Below are 13397 nucleotides of genomic sequence, written 5' to 3' on the forward strand. Positions count from 1 at the left end.
GAGTTAGATTTTAGTACACATAACCTCTAAAACACCCAGCAGAAATTTATCAATTTTGAAGTTATTTATCATGAGTAAAGGACTTCGTAGACTTCAATTAACAACTAAAAGAATTTATTAATAATCCTAAAGGCGCCTCAATTAAAAATCCAATTTTAGTACATTTAGCACATTCCAACCAAAAAAACAATAACTAACTGGATTCTATTGGTTCCGGGGAAAAGGGGTCGTAGAATTCTCAAATTTTCTAGGGTGAAAGGAACGTCTATTGACACAAACCTTTTCTACAAACCTTTGTTGAGGGGTAACCAAGGGAGTTAAAATCAAGAAGAAATACATTTCACTGCACATAACCTCAAAATAAAAACTAGTGCTAGTTTCTTAATATTGATTTCACTGGCTTCAAAATCAATGAACCCATGAAATCCTGTAAATTTTTGTAACAGGAAGGAGTGTGATAAATATTATCAAAGACGCTAAAACTTAAGGAATAGACATAACCTCAATTATGTATAGACTTAACCTCAAATTTTGACTTAACCTCAGATTTTTTTGAATCTCACTGAGGATGGAATGAAATCCTATTTGGTGTATTAAATTATGTGTATCCGGAAATGCTCATATCAAATCGTACCTTTGATATCATAAGCATAACACTAGGGGAAAGTACTCTCCCTTCGAACGTTCATGCCTTTGAATAATGTCAATTTTCTTAAAATTTACCTAAGAAAATTAAACATTTCTATAAAATATTATTTAGCTTATTATCAATTATTGATAATTATGTGAAAATCATGTGGAAATCTCTTAGGAAAATAAAAGAAAATTCACATTATTCGAAGGCATGAACGTTCGAAGGGAGAGTACTTTCCTCTACATGTTGCCCGAAAATAAATCACATTATTTGAGATTTCATGGAAAATTGCACGTACCTGGAAAATTGAATATTTCTCTCTTGTGGTGTTGCAGGGTCAAGCGATTGTGCAGCTGGCTCGTACAGTTCCCAACGTCCAAGTCTTTGGCGTGTGCTCCAAGAACAAGCACGAAGCCCTCAAGGCGGGTGGTCTCATTGATCATCTCCTGGAAAGAGGCTCAGATTACACAAATGAAGTTCGCAAGTAAGTAATGCTCTTTTTTTATCATTCACCCTCTTTCTCCATTTCTTATTTAAATTTTTTTTTTGCTTTTTATCTCTGTGACATTCATAGCGAAAATATCACCTTGAAAATTAAAAAGTAAATAAATAAACAATTCACAGCGTCTTTCTGCAATTGTGATAAGGAAAAATTTCTGGTTTGTTTTGCATATCAACCGAGACAATTTTTATATGCTTTTTGCACATTTCAAAAAAGGAAAAGTTACAACTTTTCCACAAAATTGGCACAAAGTAAAAATGTTTCGAGAACAATAATCACAAAATATTGCGTGGCTAGAGATGATACAAATGCAATAAATTTTTCGCATAAAATTCAAATCATACCCTAATGACGTACGCATAATAATTTATTTAATAATTTATATTCATAGTTGCTGTCAATCAAATTTCACCCAAGATATTTAATTCAACCACTAGAAATGCGCAGTGGGGGAATTTAATTTTATCATGCGCTCCTATTTACTGTAAATTGTACATTGTTTGCTTATTGCCAGCGAGTGAATTAATTGTGAGTCATTTTTGGCACTATGAGTAATTTTATATAAAATGCTATCGAGACTCTTTAAAAAACTTATACTCCAATTCATGCGAATTTTGTTGGGGAAAATTGCCAAAGTAATAAAAGAGAATTCATCAGAACAATAACTTTTTTTTTCAGCAAGATGATATGCGATTGAGAACAGGAAATCAGCCTTGAAATATGATTCATATTGCTTGGCTTCTTTTCTCTCTTAGATAAAATATGAACTCAAAACAACGCTCTAATTTCCCAAATAAACATTCAGGCGTGATTTTTATGTACAGAAGAAATTATTGGGGAGAGAAACGCGATAGATTGTGAGACTTTGCCCTTTAAGGGATAACTTGGGATTATTAATCACTGACTCTTAAATTAAGATACCTTAATAAATTAACTCTTAAAAAAAACTTTTAAAGTCAAAATCTTGGGGTAATTGTTCCCATCGAAAATTTCAATAGCATTGCTTTTAAATAATTTATTTAAATATTTTATTGATAGTTTCCATTTTTGTGGTCATTTAATCGATTTCTTTTAACATAAAAACCTCTTCATCTATGCCAACCGAGAATGAAGGAAGTTAAATATGTAAATTTAATGTAAAGAATGTCATGTAAGAATTTAAAAAAAAAATGATAATTAAATTACTTTGGATGTCACGCAACTTTCATAAAGAAACCCAAAAAATTATAAAAACAAAACAAAAATTATATAGGCATAAAATGAATATAAAATTAAATTAATTTTAATTGAACTTAAATATTTAGTGACAAAATTGAATATTTTTAATTCTGATTTAGAATACAAATTTTCAAAATCACCTAAAGATCTTCACTATTTAAAATAGTTTAAAAAAGAGGTGGCAAAGCGTTCCAGCTTTGCAAAATGTTGGAACTTGTGACTTATTATGCTCTACCTTAAAATTACTCTCGCATCATTCACTCATAATATCGCTCAAAATAGCTTGTAGTAATATAATTGATTTTCTGATAATTGCTTATCGGTTATAAATCCGTTTATTACCAGTTGGAACCGGTTCAGTCTTGTCAAGAATTCTAAAATCCCTCTAATGTGCCCTTGGAATTCTTGACAAGACTGAAGCGGTTCCAACCGGTTATGAATCGGTTATAAACCGTTTTATAATCGATAGGTAATTATCAGAAAATCAATTATATTACTCTACTAAGCTATTTTGAGCGATATTCTGAGTCTTCTGAGTGAATGATACGAGAGTACTTTTGAGGAACTACGCTTTCTAACCTTTAAATTTGAAAAACTGTTATGAGGAATGATTCAACGGGATTTTCATTAAGATCGAAATTTACCACGTCAGGGATGAAAAACAAAGGCCAGAGAGTTTAACCTCGCAAATACTTTATTTACTTCACAATTAATATGAAATAATTAACGGAATCTCGTGCAGCTTAAAATGCGCTAACGAGACATTCGCGGTACGGAGTAGAGGGACAGTTGCGTAAGCAAAATAGCTGAAACAATATTCTCACTAACTCGAACGCGGAAGATAAACCCAAGCTCAAACTTACTTATAAGACCACATACATTCGATTTACTTGGCTGCAAGTATGTGTTGTTCACATGAAGTATATGGGATAAACTTAAAATTCACAATCCACGGCACTCGTCTCGTCAGCAGTAAAAGCAAATACTTTTAAATTAAGAGATAATTTAAGGAAGTCTGATATTTTCATAGCTGCACAGTATTTGTACAAATTACTCGTTTTGCTTTAGAGGACTCTTGAATTTTGAAAAAAATTGAAGTCTTTTAATTTAAAAGAAATTAATTCTCTGGCGAAAACCGGAAGAGATCTAACTACGTAGAACTACGTCAGATATTCCAAAAAATTTGCTTATGCTTAAAGATCTATCTCAAAATTAAGGGGAATGACGTTTAGAAATGTATAATGTGTATATCCGTTCTTAATATTGGAATGAGTGATACAAATTTGCAAGATTTGATTGACTACACTCATTCACAGTAAAAGCATGAGTAATAAATCTAATGATAATGTCAACAACTTTTGTGATTCATATCAAATCGCGCTTCAATTGGTCACATTATTGGCATAGGAAATTAAACTAAGTCTCTGATTCATAAATTTGTAAGAAGAGGAATGTTTTGAAACTCTTCAGACTATGCAGAATCAAAACTCTTAAATAATATTGGACTACTTGAAATCTGAGGTGACATGATAACTTATTTTCGACACTATCAACTGCCGATTCTGAAAAATTTAAACAATAGCTGCACTTCCTGTAACTAATATAAATGTTTATCAACAGTCTCATTCTTTTAAGAATGTCACAATGAATGGTTCACAATGCGTAAAATGTTGACTTTCACTTAATCTAAAAGATATAGATATATCGATACTATCGATTCGATAGTATCGAAAAGTTATCATTCCACACCTGGACTAAGATTGACCTTCAAAATAACATTAAATCATTACTTCTGCGCACTTTTTTTCAAGAGTTTAACCCTAATTAACTAATAAGTCAACACTCAAGACATTTCTCTTATTTTAAGATATTTTAAACTCTTAAAAAAAACTTTAAATTTCAAGATTTAAATTTCGCCTATTTTTGAAAGCTCATTAAGAAATTTGAATAGCCTATAGCCGAATTTCAATTCAACTTTGCAGACTCTCCCCCGAAGGTGTTGATATTGTCTTGGATTGTCTCTGCGGCGAAGAGTGCAACAGGAGTTACACCCTCCTGAAGCCAATGGGAAAGTACATCCTCTACGGATCATCAAATGTCGTCACTGGAGAAACCAAGAGTTTCTTCAGCGTGGCCCGTTCGTGGTGGCAAGTGGACAAAGTATCCCCCATTAAGTTGTTCGACGAGAACAAGAGTCTGGCTGGCTTCAATCTCCGGCATTTGATGTACCAGCAGGATGGAGTTGAGTACGTCAAGAATACCATGACTGCGGTCTTTGATTTGTGGAAGGGAGGCAAGATTAAGCCGACCATTGATTCAACTTGGGCTCTTGAGGATGTCGCCGAAGCCATGCAGAAGATGCACGATCGCAAGAACATTGGAAAACTAATTCTGGATCCAGCAATGGAACCCAAACCAAAACCAGCCACTCCTGCCAAGGGCAAAGCTAAGGCCAAGAAGGAGGCGAGCGAGGAGAAGAACGGAGAGAAGGAAAAGAAGGTAAAGGATTTTCTACCTTCAATAATTTCTTTTAGGGTTAGTTCAAGGTCACAAAGTCAAGCTTTTTCTTCAATTTTCGGTTTAAAGGGTTCTTCAAGGTCAAATGTCACCTTTCGGAAATGACGCATTTGTGAATAGAATCATTAAAAATTAGATTATTTTGAAAGACTTCGAAACTGCAGATAAATCAAAATCGGTTGTAATCGGTAAAAAACGGGAATGATCAGATAAAAAACCTTTATCAAGTTTTTGAAGGTCACATGTCAAACACCTATGAAATGAATATTCTTTAACTGAATTGCGCTAGATGAGCCTCATTTCAAACACTGAGGAAAAAAAGATCGTGCGATTAACATATTTTCCTCATAACTTTAACACTTTTTAGGTGTAAAAATATATCAACATTTTTTAATGTTAATTTTACACTTTATTAAGGATAAAATTAACATGAAAAAGGGTACCTTTAACCCCTAATACCCCTAAAAAGGGTAATATTTACACCGATTTCGGATCAATACTGCAGGGTAAAATTAATATTTCCGGAATGTTATTTTAACTTTTTCGAATTTATTTCGAATTTTCGAATTTCGAAGGCTTTGAAACACACCCGAAAAGTGTTTATCAATCTTTGATTGATTTATCAATCAATTTGATTTAATAAAATAGATGACGTTTCATCCGACCGGTTTGAGAAAAATTTTGAAGAAACCTTGACCTTGAGAATTTCCTGCTCGAGTTTTTCAAGGTCAAATGTAAAATCCCTGGCATAAAAATGTATTTTTCTGCCTAATTTATTAAGATTAGATTAATTTCTAAGGTCTTGAAATTGTCAACAGGTTTGTATGTGTTTCCAGCGATAGGAAATCGTTGGAAACAGATCGCTGGCTTTAATCGTTGTCTTTAAAGTTTGCGTGTTTCTCGAAGTTTCCTCTACCTTTTTGTTTAACTCCAGCCGCGAAATTCAATTACCTAATGCAAATATTTGGTTTTAGGCCGAAACCGAGGGAGAGAAGAAGGAGGAAGCGAATGATAAGGAAGCCACCGAGGGTGAAGCTGCTGCTAAACCAGCCGAGAAGGAAAATGGTGAAGCGACTGAAAGTGAAAAACAATCAAGCTGAATTAATTGAGAGTAAAATCTTTGCAAGAAAGAAAAAGAAGACATCTTCAACAGAAACTCCCTCAAACGTAGATTCTCTTGGCTGGACTTTGAAATTTTTCCCAAAAATATTTTTTGTTTTTAGTTTTAAAAAAAAGGGGAGATTGGGTCAAAATTCGGCAGGAAATTAAATTTTTATTTAAAGGTGTAATTTGTGAAAGAATTTGATTAGACTGATTGCTATTTCAGTATGGGGATATTTCTTCTAAGGCAAACTAAGGACATCCCACTGGCTAATTTGGCCCCGCCCCCTATTCGTATAATTGGAAGAAAAGATCAAATCTTGATTGTAATGACCGATCCAGCAAATCTACTTTTTAAAAAAAATCATTTATCAAAATATTTGTATAAAAAAAAGAAGATCGTTAAAGATATTTTCCGACGAATTATGTAAGAAAGTTTTCTTCTGTAGTTTTCACAGCAAATATTTTTTAGGCCTTTTAATGAGATAGACTCTTTAAAAAAAAAACTTCTCCAAAAAAAAGTTGATGAGTTTGAGGAGGGAAGAAAGTGCTTGTGTGCTTTTAATGTGTCATAATTAAATAAATTGAGAAAAGAATGAAATAAGAAAAAAAGACGAATGATGATCAATCAATTTGTAAGCTTTTGTTGAATTTAGTTTTAATAATTATTGGGGAGATATAAAATTTTTTGAAGAGGAAATTGATGGTAAAAAAAATTATTTCACTTATATTGTACAATAATTGTTCTTACACAATTCGTTCGTTGATATAAATACACAATGATTACAATTTATTAAAAAAAAATTATAAATATATATAAACCCTTATAATAGAAAACTTATTCGCTATCCAATATTGAAAAAAAAAACTACTTATAATTATTCTCTTTTTAGGAAGATGAAGAAAAATAAAAAAATAGAAGAACAGAAGAAATAAAGAAAATGTAAAGTGAAAACTTAAAAAAATAAATAAAACGGTTTCTAATTAGTGTGAACCTCTTAAAGGAAGCCTAAAAGAATGCATTAAACAAAGTGTTTTAAAACGAACCAATTTCTGCAAATTATTGTGTGCTTTCGGTGTCAGCATATGTCATAATCGAGAACAACAAAATAATCACTACAACTTTATTGTAATTTATTAAACTTAAAGAAAAAATGAACATCACAGCTTCTATCAACATCTTAAGGCACTATTCCAATATATTTTGTTTATTATTAAAATAAATTCAGAAAAGTATTTTCATAATCTCTCAAATTTTATTTTTCTATTTTTTTGAAAATATTTTTTTAAGCAAGCACAGGACTGTAAAATAAATTTACAACGATTATCCTGTGGAATGGGAGTAACGCGATTATCATAGAAATATTTAGAACGATTTATCGTGGCAAAAAGGCATTTTATAGCAGCAAGTTGAGTTTTACTATGATTATCCTAGCGAAAAGTTAATTTTTGAAAGAGCTCATCTTTTAACCGAAGGTTGCATTTTGCAACGATTATCGTAACAAAGGGTTCATTTTGCAGCCGATTGTTAACTTTTACAACGTTTTTCCTAGCAAAGTGTTCGTTTCACAGCAGCTTGTAGAATTTTACAACGATTATCGTAGTAAAAATGTAATTTTTTAGCTGAAAGATGCTTTTTACAACGAATATCGTAGCAGAAATGTCATTTTTTAGCTGAAATATGCCTTTTCAACGATTATCGTAGCAAAAAGGTTATTTTTAGCCAAAAGATGAATTTTACAACGATTATCGTAGTAAAAAGGTCATCTTTCAGCCGAAACATGAATTTTACAACGATTATCGTAGCAGAAAGTTCAGTTTTCAGCCGAAAGTTGATTTTTACAACGACTATCGTAGTAAAAAGGTCATCTTTCAGCCGAAAGATGAATTTTACAACGATTATCGTAGCAGAAAGTTCAGGTTTCAGCCGAAAATTGAATTTCAGGATGATTATCGTAGCAAGAAGTTCATTTTTCCACGGAAAGATGGATTTTACAATGATTATCGTAGCCAATGTACCATTTTTCAGCCAAAGGATAAATTTTACTACGATTATCCTAGGAAAAAGGTCGCTTTTTAGTCTAAGATGGAATTTTACAATGGTTATCGTAATAGAAAGTTCATTTTTCAGCCGAATGTTGAATTGTACAACAATTTTATCATAGGAAAAGTTGACTTTTCAGCTGAAACTGGGATTTTAACACCAATTATCGCGGAAAAACTACATTTTTTGCGCGGAAAAATGAATTTTACAAAGATTATTGCAGCTAAAAGTTCATTTTTCAGCAAGAAGTTGAGTTCTACTACAATTATCCTAGCAAAAAGTTTATTTTACAACGATTATGATTGAAATATCCATTTTTTTAATTTTACAATGAACTAAATTATCAATGTCTTTTTATGATAATCGTTGTAAACTTCTTCTTCTGGTTAAAAACGTCGCTTTTTGGATACAACAATCGTTGTAACTATTATCACGATAATCGTGTTACTTCCATGCAACATGATAATCATAGTAATTTTTTTACAGTGAATATTTTTTCACTAAACAAAAAGAAAATCTGTAGAACACAAAAGTAATTAAAAAAAAGTTATATAGAAAAAAAAGAACATTAGATTTATTTTTGTGATAAAGAAAAAAAACAGAAAATAAATTCATTAAACTTAGAATATTTTTGTAAGAGAAGATTGAAAGAAGAAAAAGCTCACAAGAAAATTTTCTACATTTAAAAAAAAAGGAGAAAAAAACGAAAAGAGTATGTTAGAGAATGAGGACGAATCATTGCCAGTTTTATCTACAATTTATAATCAATCAAATCAATGAGCTATTTTATACAAATGATAATTGATCCACAATTTATATACACCTAAACACATATTAAAAAAAAATATTTCTAGCTTTTTATAATACCAATTTTGCGCGCGATAGAGAATCATAAACAAAAAAAAACACAACATATTTAGAAATATTGGCTTTTTTACCAACATATCAAAAAATAGATATCAGCATTCTTTCAAAAATAAAAAGATAAATGAAAAACAAAAGACAGACATTTTTTTAAAAGAGGATCGTAGAAAAAAACGAATATAGAGCGATATTTTAAAAGTAAAAAAAAAACGATAAAAAAATTGAGAAATTATTGAAGTAGTGCGACCAAAATTTCTACAATTGACTGCATAATATATTTTTGTACCTTTTTTATTTTTTATTTTGTACTCTATATTTACACCATTTGAGAATTACTGTAGGAAGGATATAGAAAAAAACAATCAACGCGTCTGCCTCTTGCAAAACTTTTTCTAAAAAACAATTTTAAAATGCGAAAAGTATTATTAAAAAAAAGTATGACAAAAAATGCGCCCGTGTGAACAGCGTCTTTCGCTTAAAGTATGATCATTTTTGGATTGGCGAATTAGGCTACAATCTTTGCAAAAGAATTTTTGGCCAAGTTATTAAAATGCATTAGGTGACAATAAAACGCACACGCAAGAAGTTTCACAAGCAAAAAAACAAAACAATTCACAGAGTCCAGAATGTCTCTATGGGCGAGTGTAATAGGAGAACCGTCAAAAAAATTTTTGAAAAAAAAAGAATTTTTTAAGTTTTCAAAACAAATTAAACAAGCCCCGCTGGCGAAGAGATTGCGACGAAGGATATTGAATTGAGCCCGCCACATTGAAAGAATTAAGAAAAAAAATAAACTCAGTAAAACTAAAAATATTTAAATGATGAAAAAAAATATTGTACTATTATGGATGAATGTGCTTATGAAATTTATAAATTTGATGAGAAAATTCATGCGCAGTTATTGATAATTGAAGGGCATGCATTATATATTTATGAATCACAATTCTCTATTATATGATAAATAAATATATGGAAAAAAAACTAAATTGTTTCATTTTTATTAATTTTTGAAAATTTGTCAGTAGCACTGATTTCGGTTACTTTAAATTCGAATTTTGACGTATACTATTGACAGATATAAAAGTAATCAAAGTAAGAATATTTGTAGTGACATTTCTCCTAATCAAAATTGTGCTCGATTTTCCTTTGAACCTTAATTTCGAGGTTAAAAAACAATCTGAGAGAAAAGTTGTAGTTGGACGAATATGTAGCTAATAAAATCCCAGCAAAACCTCGTTCTGCAATTCCGCAATTTTTCTTCTTCTTCCTTTTTTAACGGCCATCATTCAAAAACTGCACTAACGATCGTAACGATAAATAACCAAAGCTATCAAAATTTGTCTTGAGTAAGCGAAGTCTCACACCCGTTACCTAATGGCTGCTTCAGAGACGGTTATTTCAAATCTATAAATTTTATTCGAAAATTTGGCGAAAATATACTCAATTAAATGAAAAGAATAATTTTTTCATAAATAATAAATAATTTTAAAGGCCTCAGCTGAAAATCACATCGTAAATTTTTTTTGTTCTCAAGAAAATTCTTGTACAATTTATCAAAAAATGCAGAATTTTCGGTCGGGAGTACGTTTAATACTGCTATTTAATCCTTCTCTATAGATAGCATACCCTCGCAGTATTTATATATATATAAAATATATCATGAAAATCCTGATTATAAATTCTACCAAGTTGATAAATATTTTCAGAGAAAGTATTCCAAGTCCATTTTGACAGAACGACGTCTTGAGGAAAGTGCCGAAAATTCATAAAATTTTCTGTAGAAATTCTGCAGAAAATTCTGCAGAATTTTCATACAACGATCGGATCCACCTTTAGAACAAAATTCTGCAGAAATTCTGCAGAATTTTCGGCAGTTACCTTTTCAAATCTGACGAATTTCTGCAGAGTTCTGCAGAATTTGCCGGGTGGGATTCTCTATCAAACCCACAAAACAGATTGATAGGGAAAGTCCTAATTTTCGAGATATTCTTAATTAAAGTTGCTAAAAAGTTCGATTTTTCCACGTTTTCTGACATAATATGAGTTCCAAATAACCGGGTTTTTAGGACAGACCGTTAACCGGTTTTGGATGGCTATGAAACCGGTTAACCGGTTTTAACTCTTTCGCGTCATTAGGGCCATATATGACCCGGGGAAAAAACATTTTTTTTTGACAATTTACATTAATTGAAATGATTCTTGATTCTTGGCTAATTTTCTCAAGACTCCAGATATTCAGGAAAAGAAAATATTTGAAATTAAAAATCACGAATTTCGAACTTTGTGAAATGACTTTTCTTTTTCAAAATTTTTTATATTAATTAATTTTTTTCAGCAAAAACTTCTTTAGAAACACAAAATAGAATATCCAAAGATTGTATATTGCATATTTTAATATAATAAACTACTCTCAATTTTCCAGAAAAGCGTGAAGAATTTTCCGGGTCATATATGACCCTATTGTCGGCAAGGGTAACAGTGTTTTCGTCCCAAACCTATAGCGAAATGTAATTGGGACATTGTTTTTCTTTGTGAAATGCAGGTGGGACATCTTGCTCCTGGACAGTTCATCTTATATCTGATGAATTATAACATATTTTGCAATATTTTAGAGTATTCTGCAAGTGTCTCATATTGTGCAATTGTATTGTGTGTGAGTAAATATGTGGATAATTTTATTTTTGCCAAATACCACTCAAAATATTGTGACAGTGACTGTTCAAGGGATTACCAGGAAGATTCCTTGAACACCAGGAGTACAGTGTTTATCAAAGCAATCCCGTTTGCCATGGTTTTGGCCAAATTAATAACTTCAAGCAAAAAAAACTCTTAGAAAGCCCGTTATATAGATTTTGAAAATGGTATGTACACTTCCCTTGAGGACAACAGGGTCATATATGACCCGGGGTTTTTCCGAGTTTTCACGCAATGGAATTTTTTTTCCTCTCTGAACTATTATATTTGATCATAAAGCATTAGGAAAAACTCAATTTTACATGAATTCATCTGCTGAATAAAAGTGGGACGCGAAAGAGTTAAACCGGTTTCAAATTTAGGATTAAATTATGGAATTTTGAGCAAGTTTTCAGAACTTTAACTTTGATGTAATATTTAAAATATAAATATCGCTCCTTGGAAATTACAAGGGGCCAACTGATTTTTTACGATTTTGAGATTTCAATGCAATTAGAAAGAGAATTTATTAAATTTTTCGGATGATATAATTTATTAAATTTCGTTATTAGAAAAGTTTTTCTTTAATTTTACTCTTTCTTATTGCTTGCGCAATTTTGTTTGAAGTAAAGGGGCACAAAATAGATTTATCGTTCAATTTTTTGTGAAACAAAGGACTAACTTAAGCAAGTTGATCCTTTGTCGTTCTAATTTCAGCAAAATTTGTGCATAACTTAGAACGACAAGGAGCTAACTCGTAAAAATACATATTTTAAAAGCTGAAAATTTATATGTTTCGATGTTTATATTAATGCTCATACAAATTGAAAAGAAATAAATTGTTTTTGGTCGGTCATTGAATTGAGATAATTATTTACACAAAGTTAAATCTTTCATGCTGGCTTCTGAAAAATTACCGAAAAAGAGTTGATCCCTTGTAATTTCCAAGGAGCGATATATTCTTTTTCTCAATTAGTTTTAGAACTTATTTATTTTATTTTTTAATTTAGTATTTAAAAAAGTTCAGAAAATTTGAAAGTGCAGGGAAATTACTGGGAGTTTTTCCAGTAATATTGAACCGTGGAAAAGCTATTGCATTAATTATTCTTTTTTCCAAAAAAAATCCAGATTTTTCGATCGGGACTGATTTCTAAAGTCAATTTTTTAGATCATTCTCTACAGAAAACACACCGATGCATAATTTTTGTTATTAATATCATGAAAATCATGATTATAATTTACATAAAATTCACAAGTAATTTTGTAGAAAAAAATCCATAGGCATTTTAAAAAAGGAAATACTATAGGGGGAAGTGGGGCACCTTTAAAATTGGGATTTTTCTTCTATTTTTAAATGTAATTGAGCCATATCATAATGTAATTTAGCTTGTCAATCTGTTTGTGCAGCTAAATTATATCACGATAAGGCTCAATTTTATTTAAAAATAAGTGAAAAATCCCAATTTCAAAGGTGCCCCAGTTTCAAATGTGCCCCACTTTCCCCTAAGAGCAAACCTTTGTTATTTTTCACTCCATTGGTTGAGTAACTAATAAATACCAGATTTTAAGAAAAATTTTACAAGAATCTTATGTAACAATCTTGGTAAATTTGGGTCTAATAAGAGACGTAGTTAAATTAAAATATAGCAAGATGCAAAAAATCTCTATGAAGACAGGGAGCGGTAAACATGTTGTTACTTTTCCACATAGAACAATATTTTACAAGATTATACTAAATAGTTTACAATTATTTTCTCAGTATACAATTGATTTTTTGGTCTTCTAAATAAGGTTTGAAAGATAATATATTATATTTTCAAGTGAAAAAGTCCTGATATAATCTT

The 13397-nt window shown here is 30.8% G+C and overlaps 1 protein-coding gene across 1 annotated transcript in view; it reads left to right on the forward strand.

The window, feature by feature from the left end:
• The window catches only part of LOC129800775 (synaptic vesicle membrane protein VAT-1 homolog-like), a 39862-nt gene extending 30171 nt beyond the window's left edge, over positions 1-9691 (forward strand). The window contains exons 5-7 of the mRNA XM_055845402.1: positions 970-1118; positions 4337-4853; positions 5846-9691. Of these exons, the coding sequence (XP_055701377.1) occupies positions 970-1118; positions 4337-4853; positions 5846-5971 (792 nt within the window). The 3' untranslated portion in view covers positions 5972-9691. The remainder of the gene's footprint in view (positions 1-969; positions 1119-4336; positions 4854-5845) is intronic.
• The last annotated feature ends 3706 nt before the right edge of the window (positions 9692-13397 follow it).

This window comes from Phlebotomus papatasi, chromosome 2 (assembly GCF_024763615.1).
Source record: "Phlebotomus papatasi isolate M1 chromosome 2, Ppap_2.1, whole genome shotgun sequence".
Classification (NCBI taxonomy): domain Eukaryota; kingdom Metazoa; phylum Arthropoda; class Insecta; order Diptera; family Psychodidae; genus Phlebotomus; species Phlebotomus papatasi.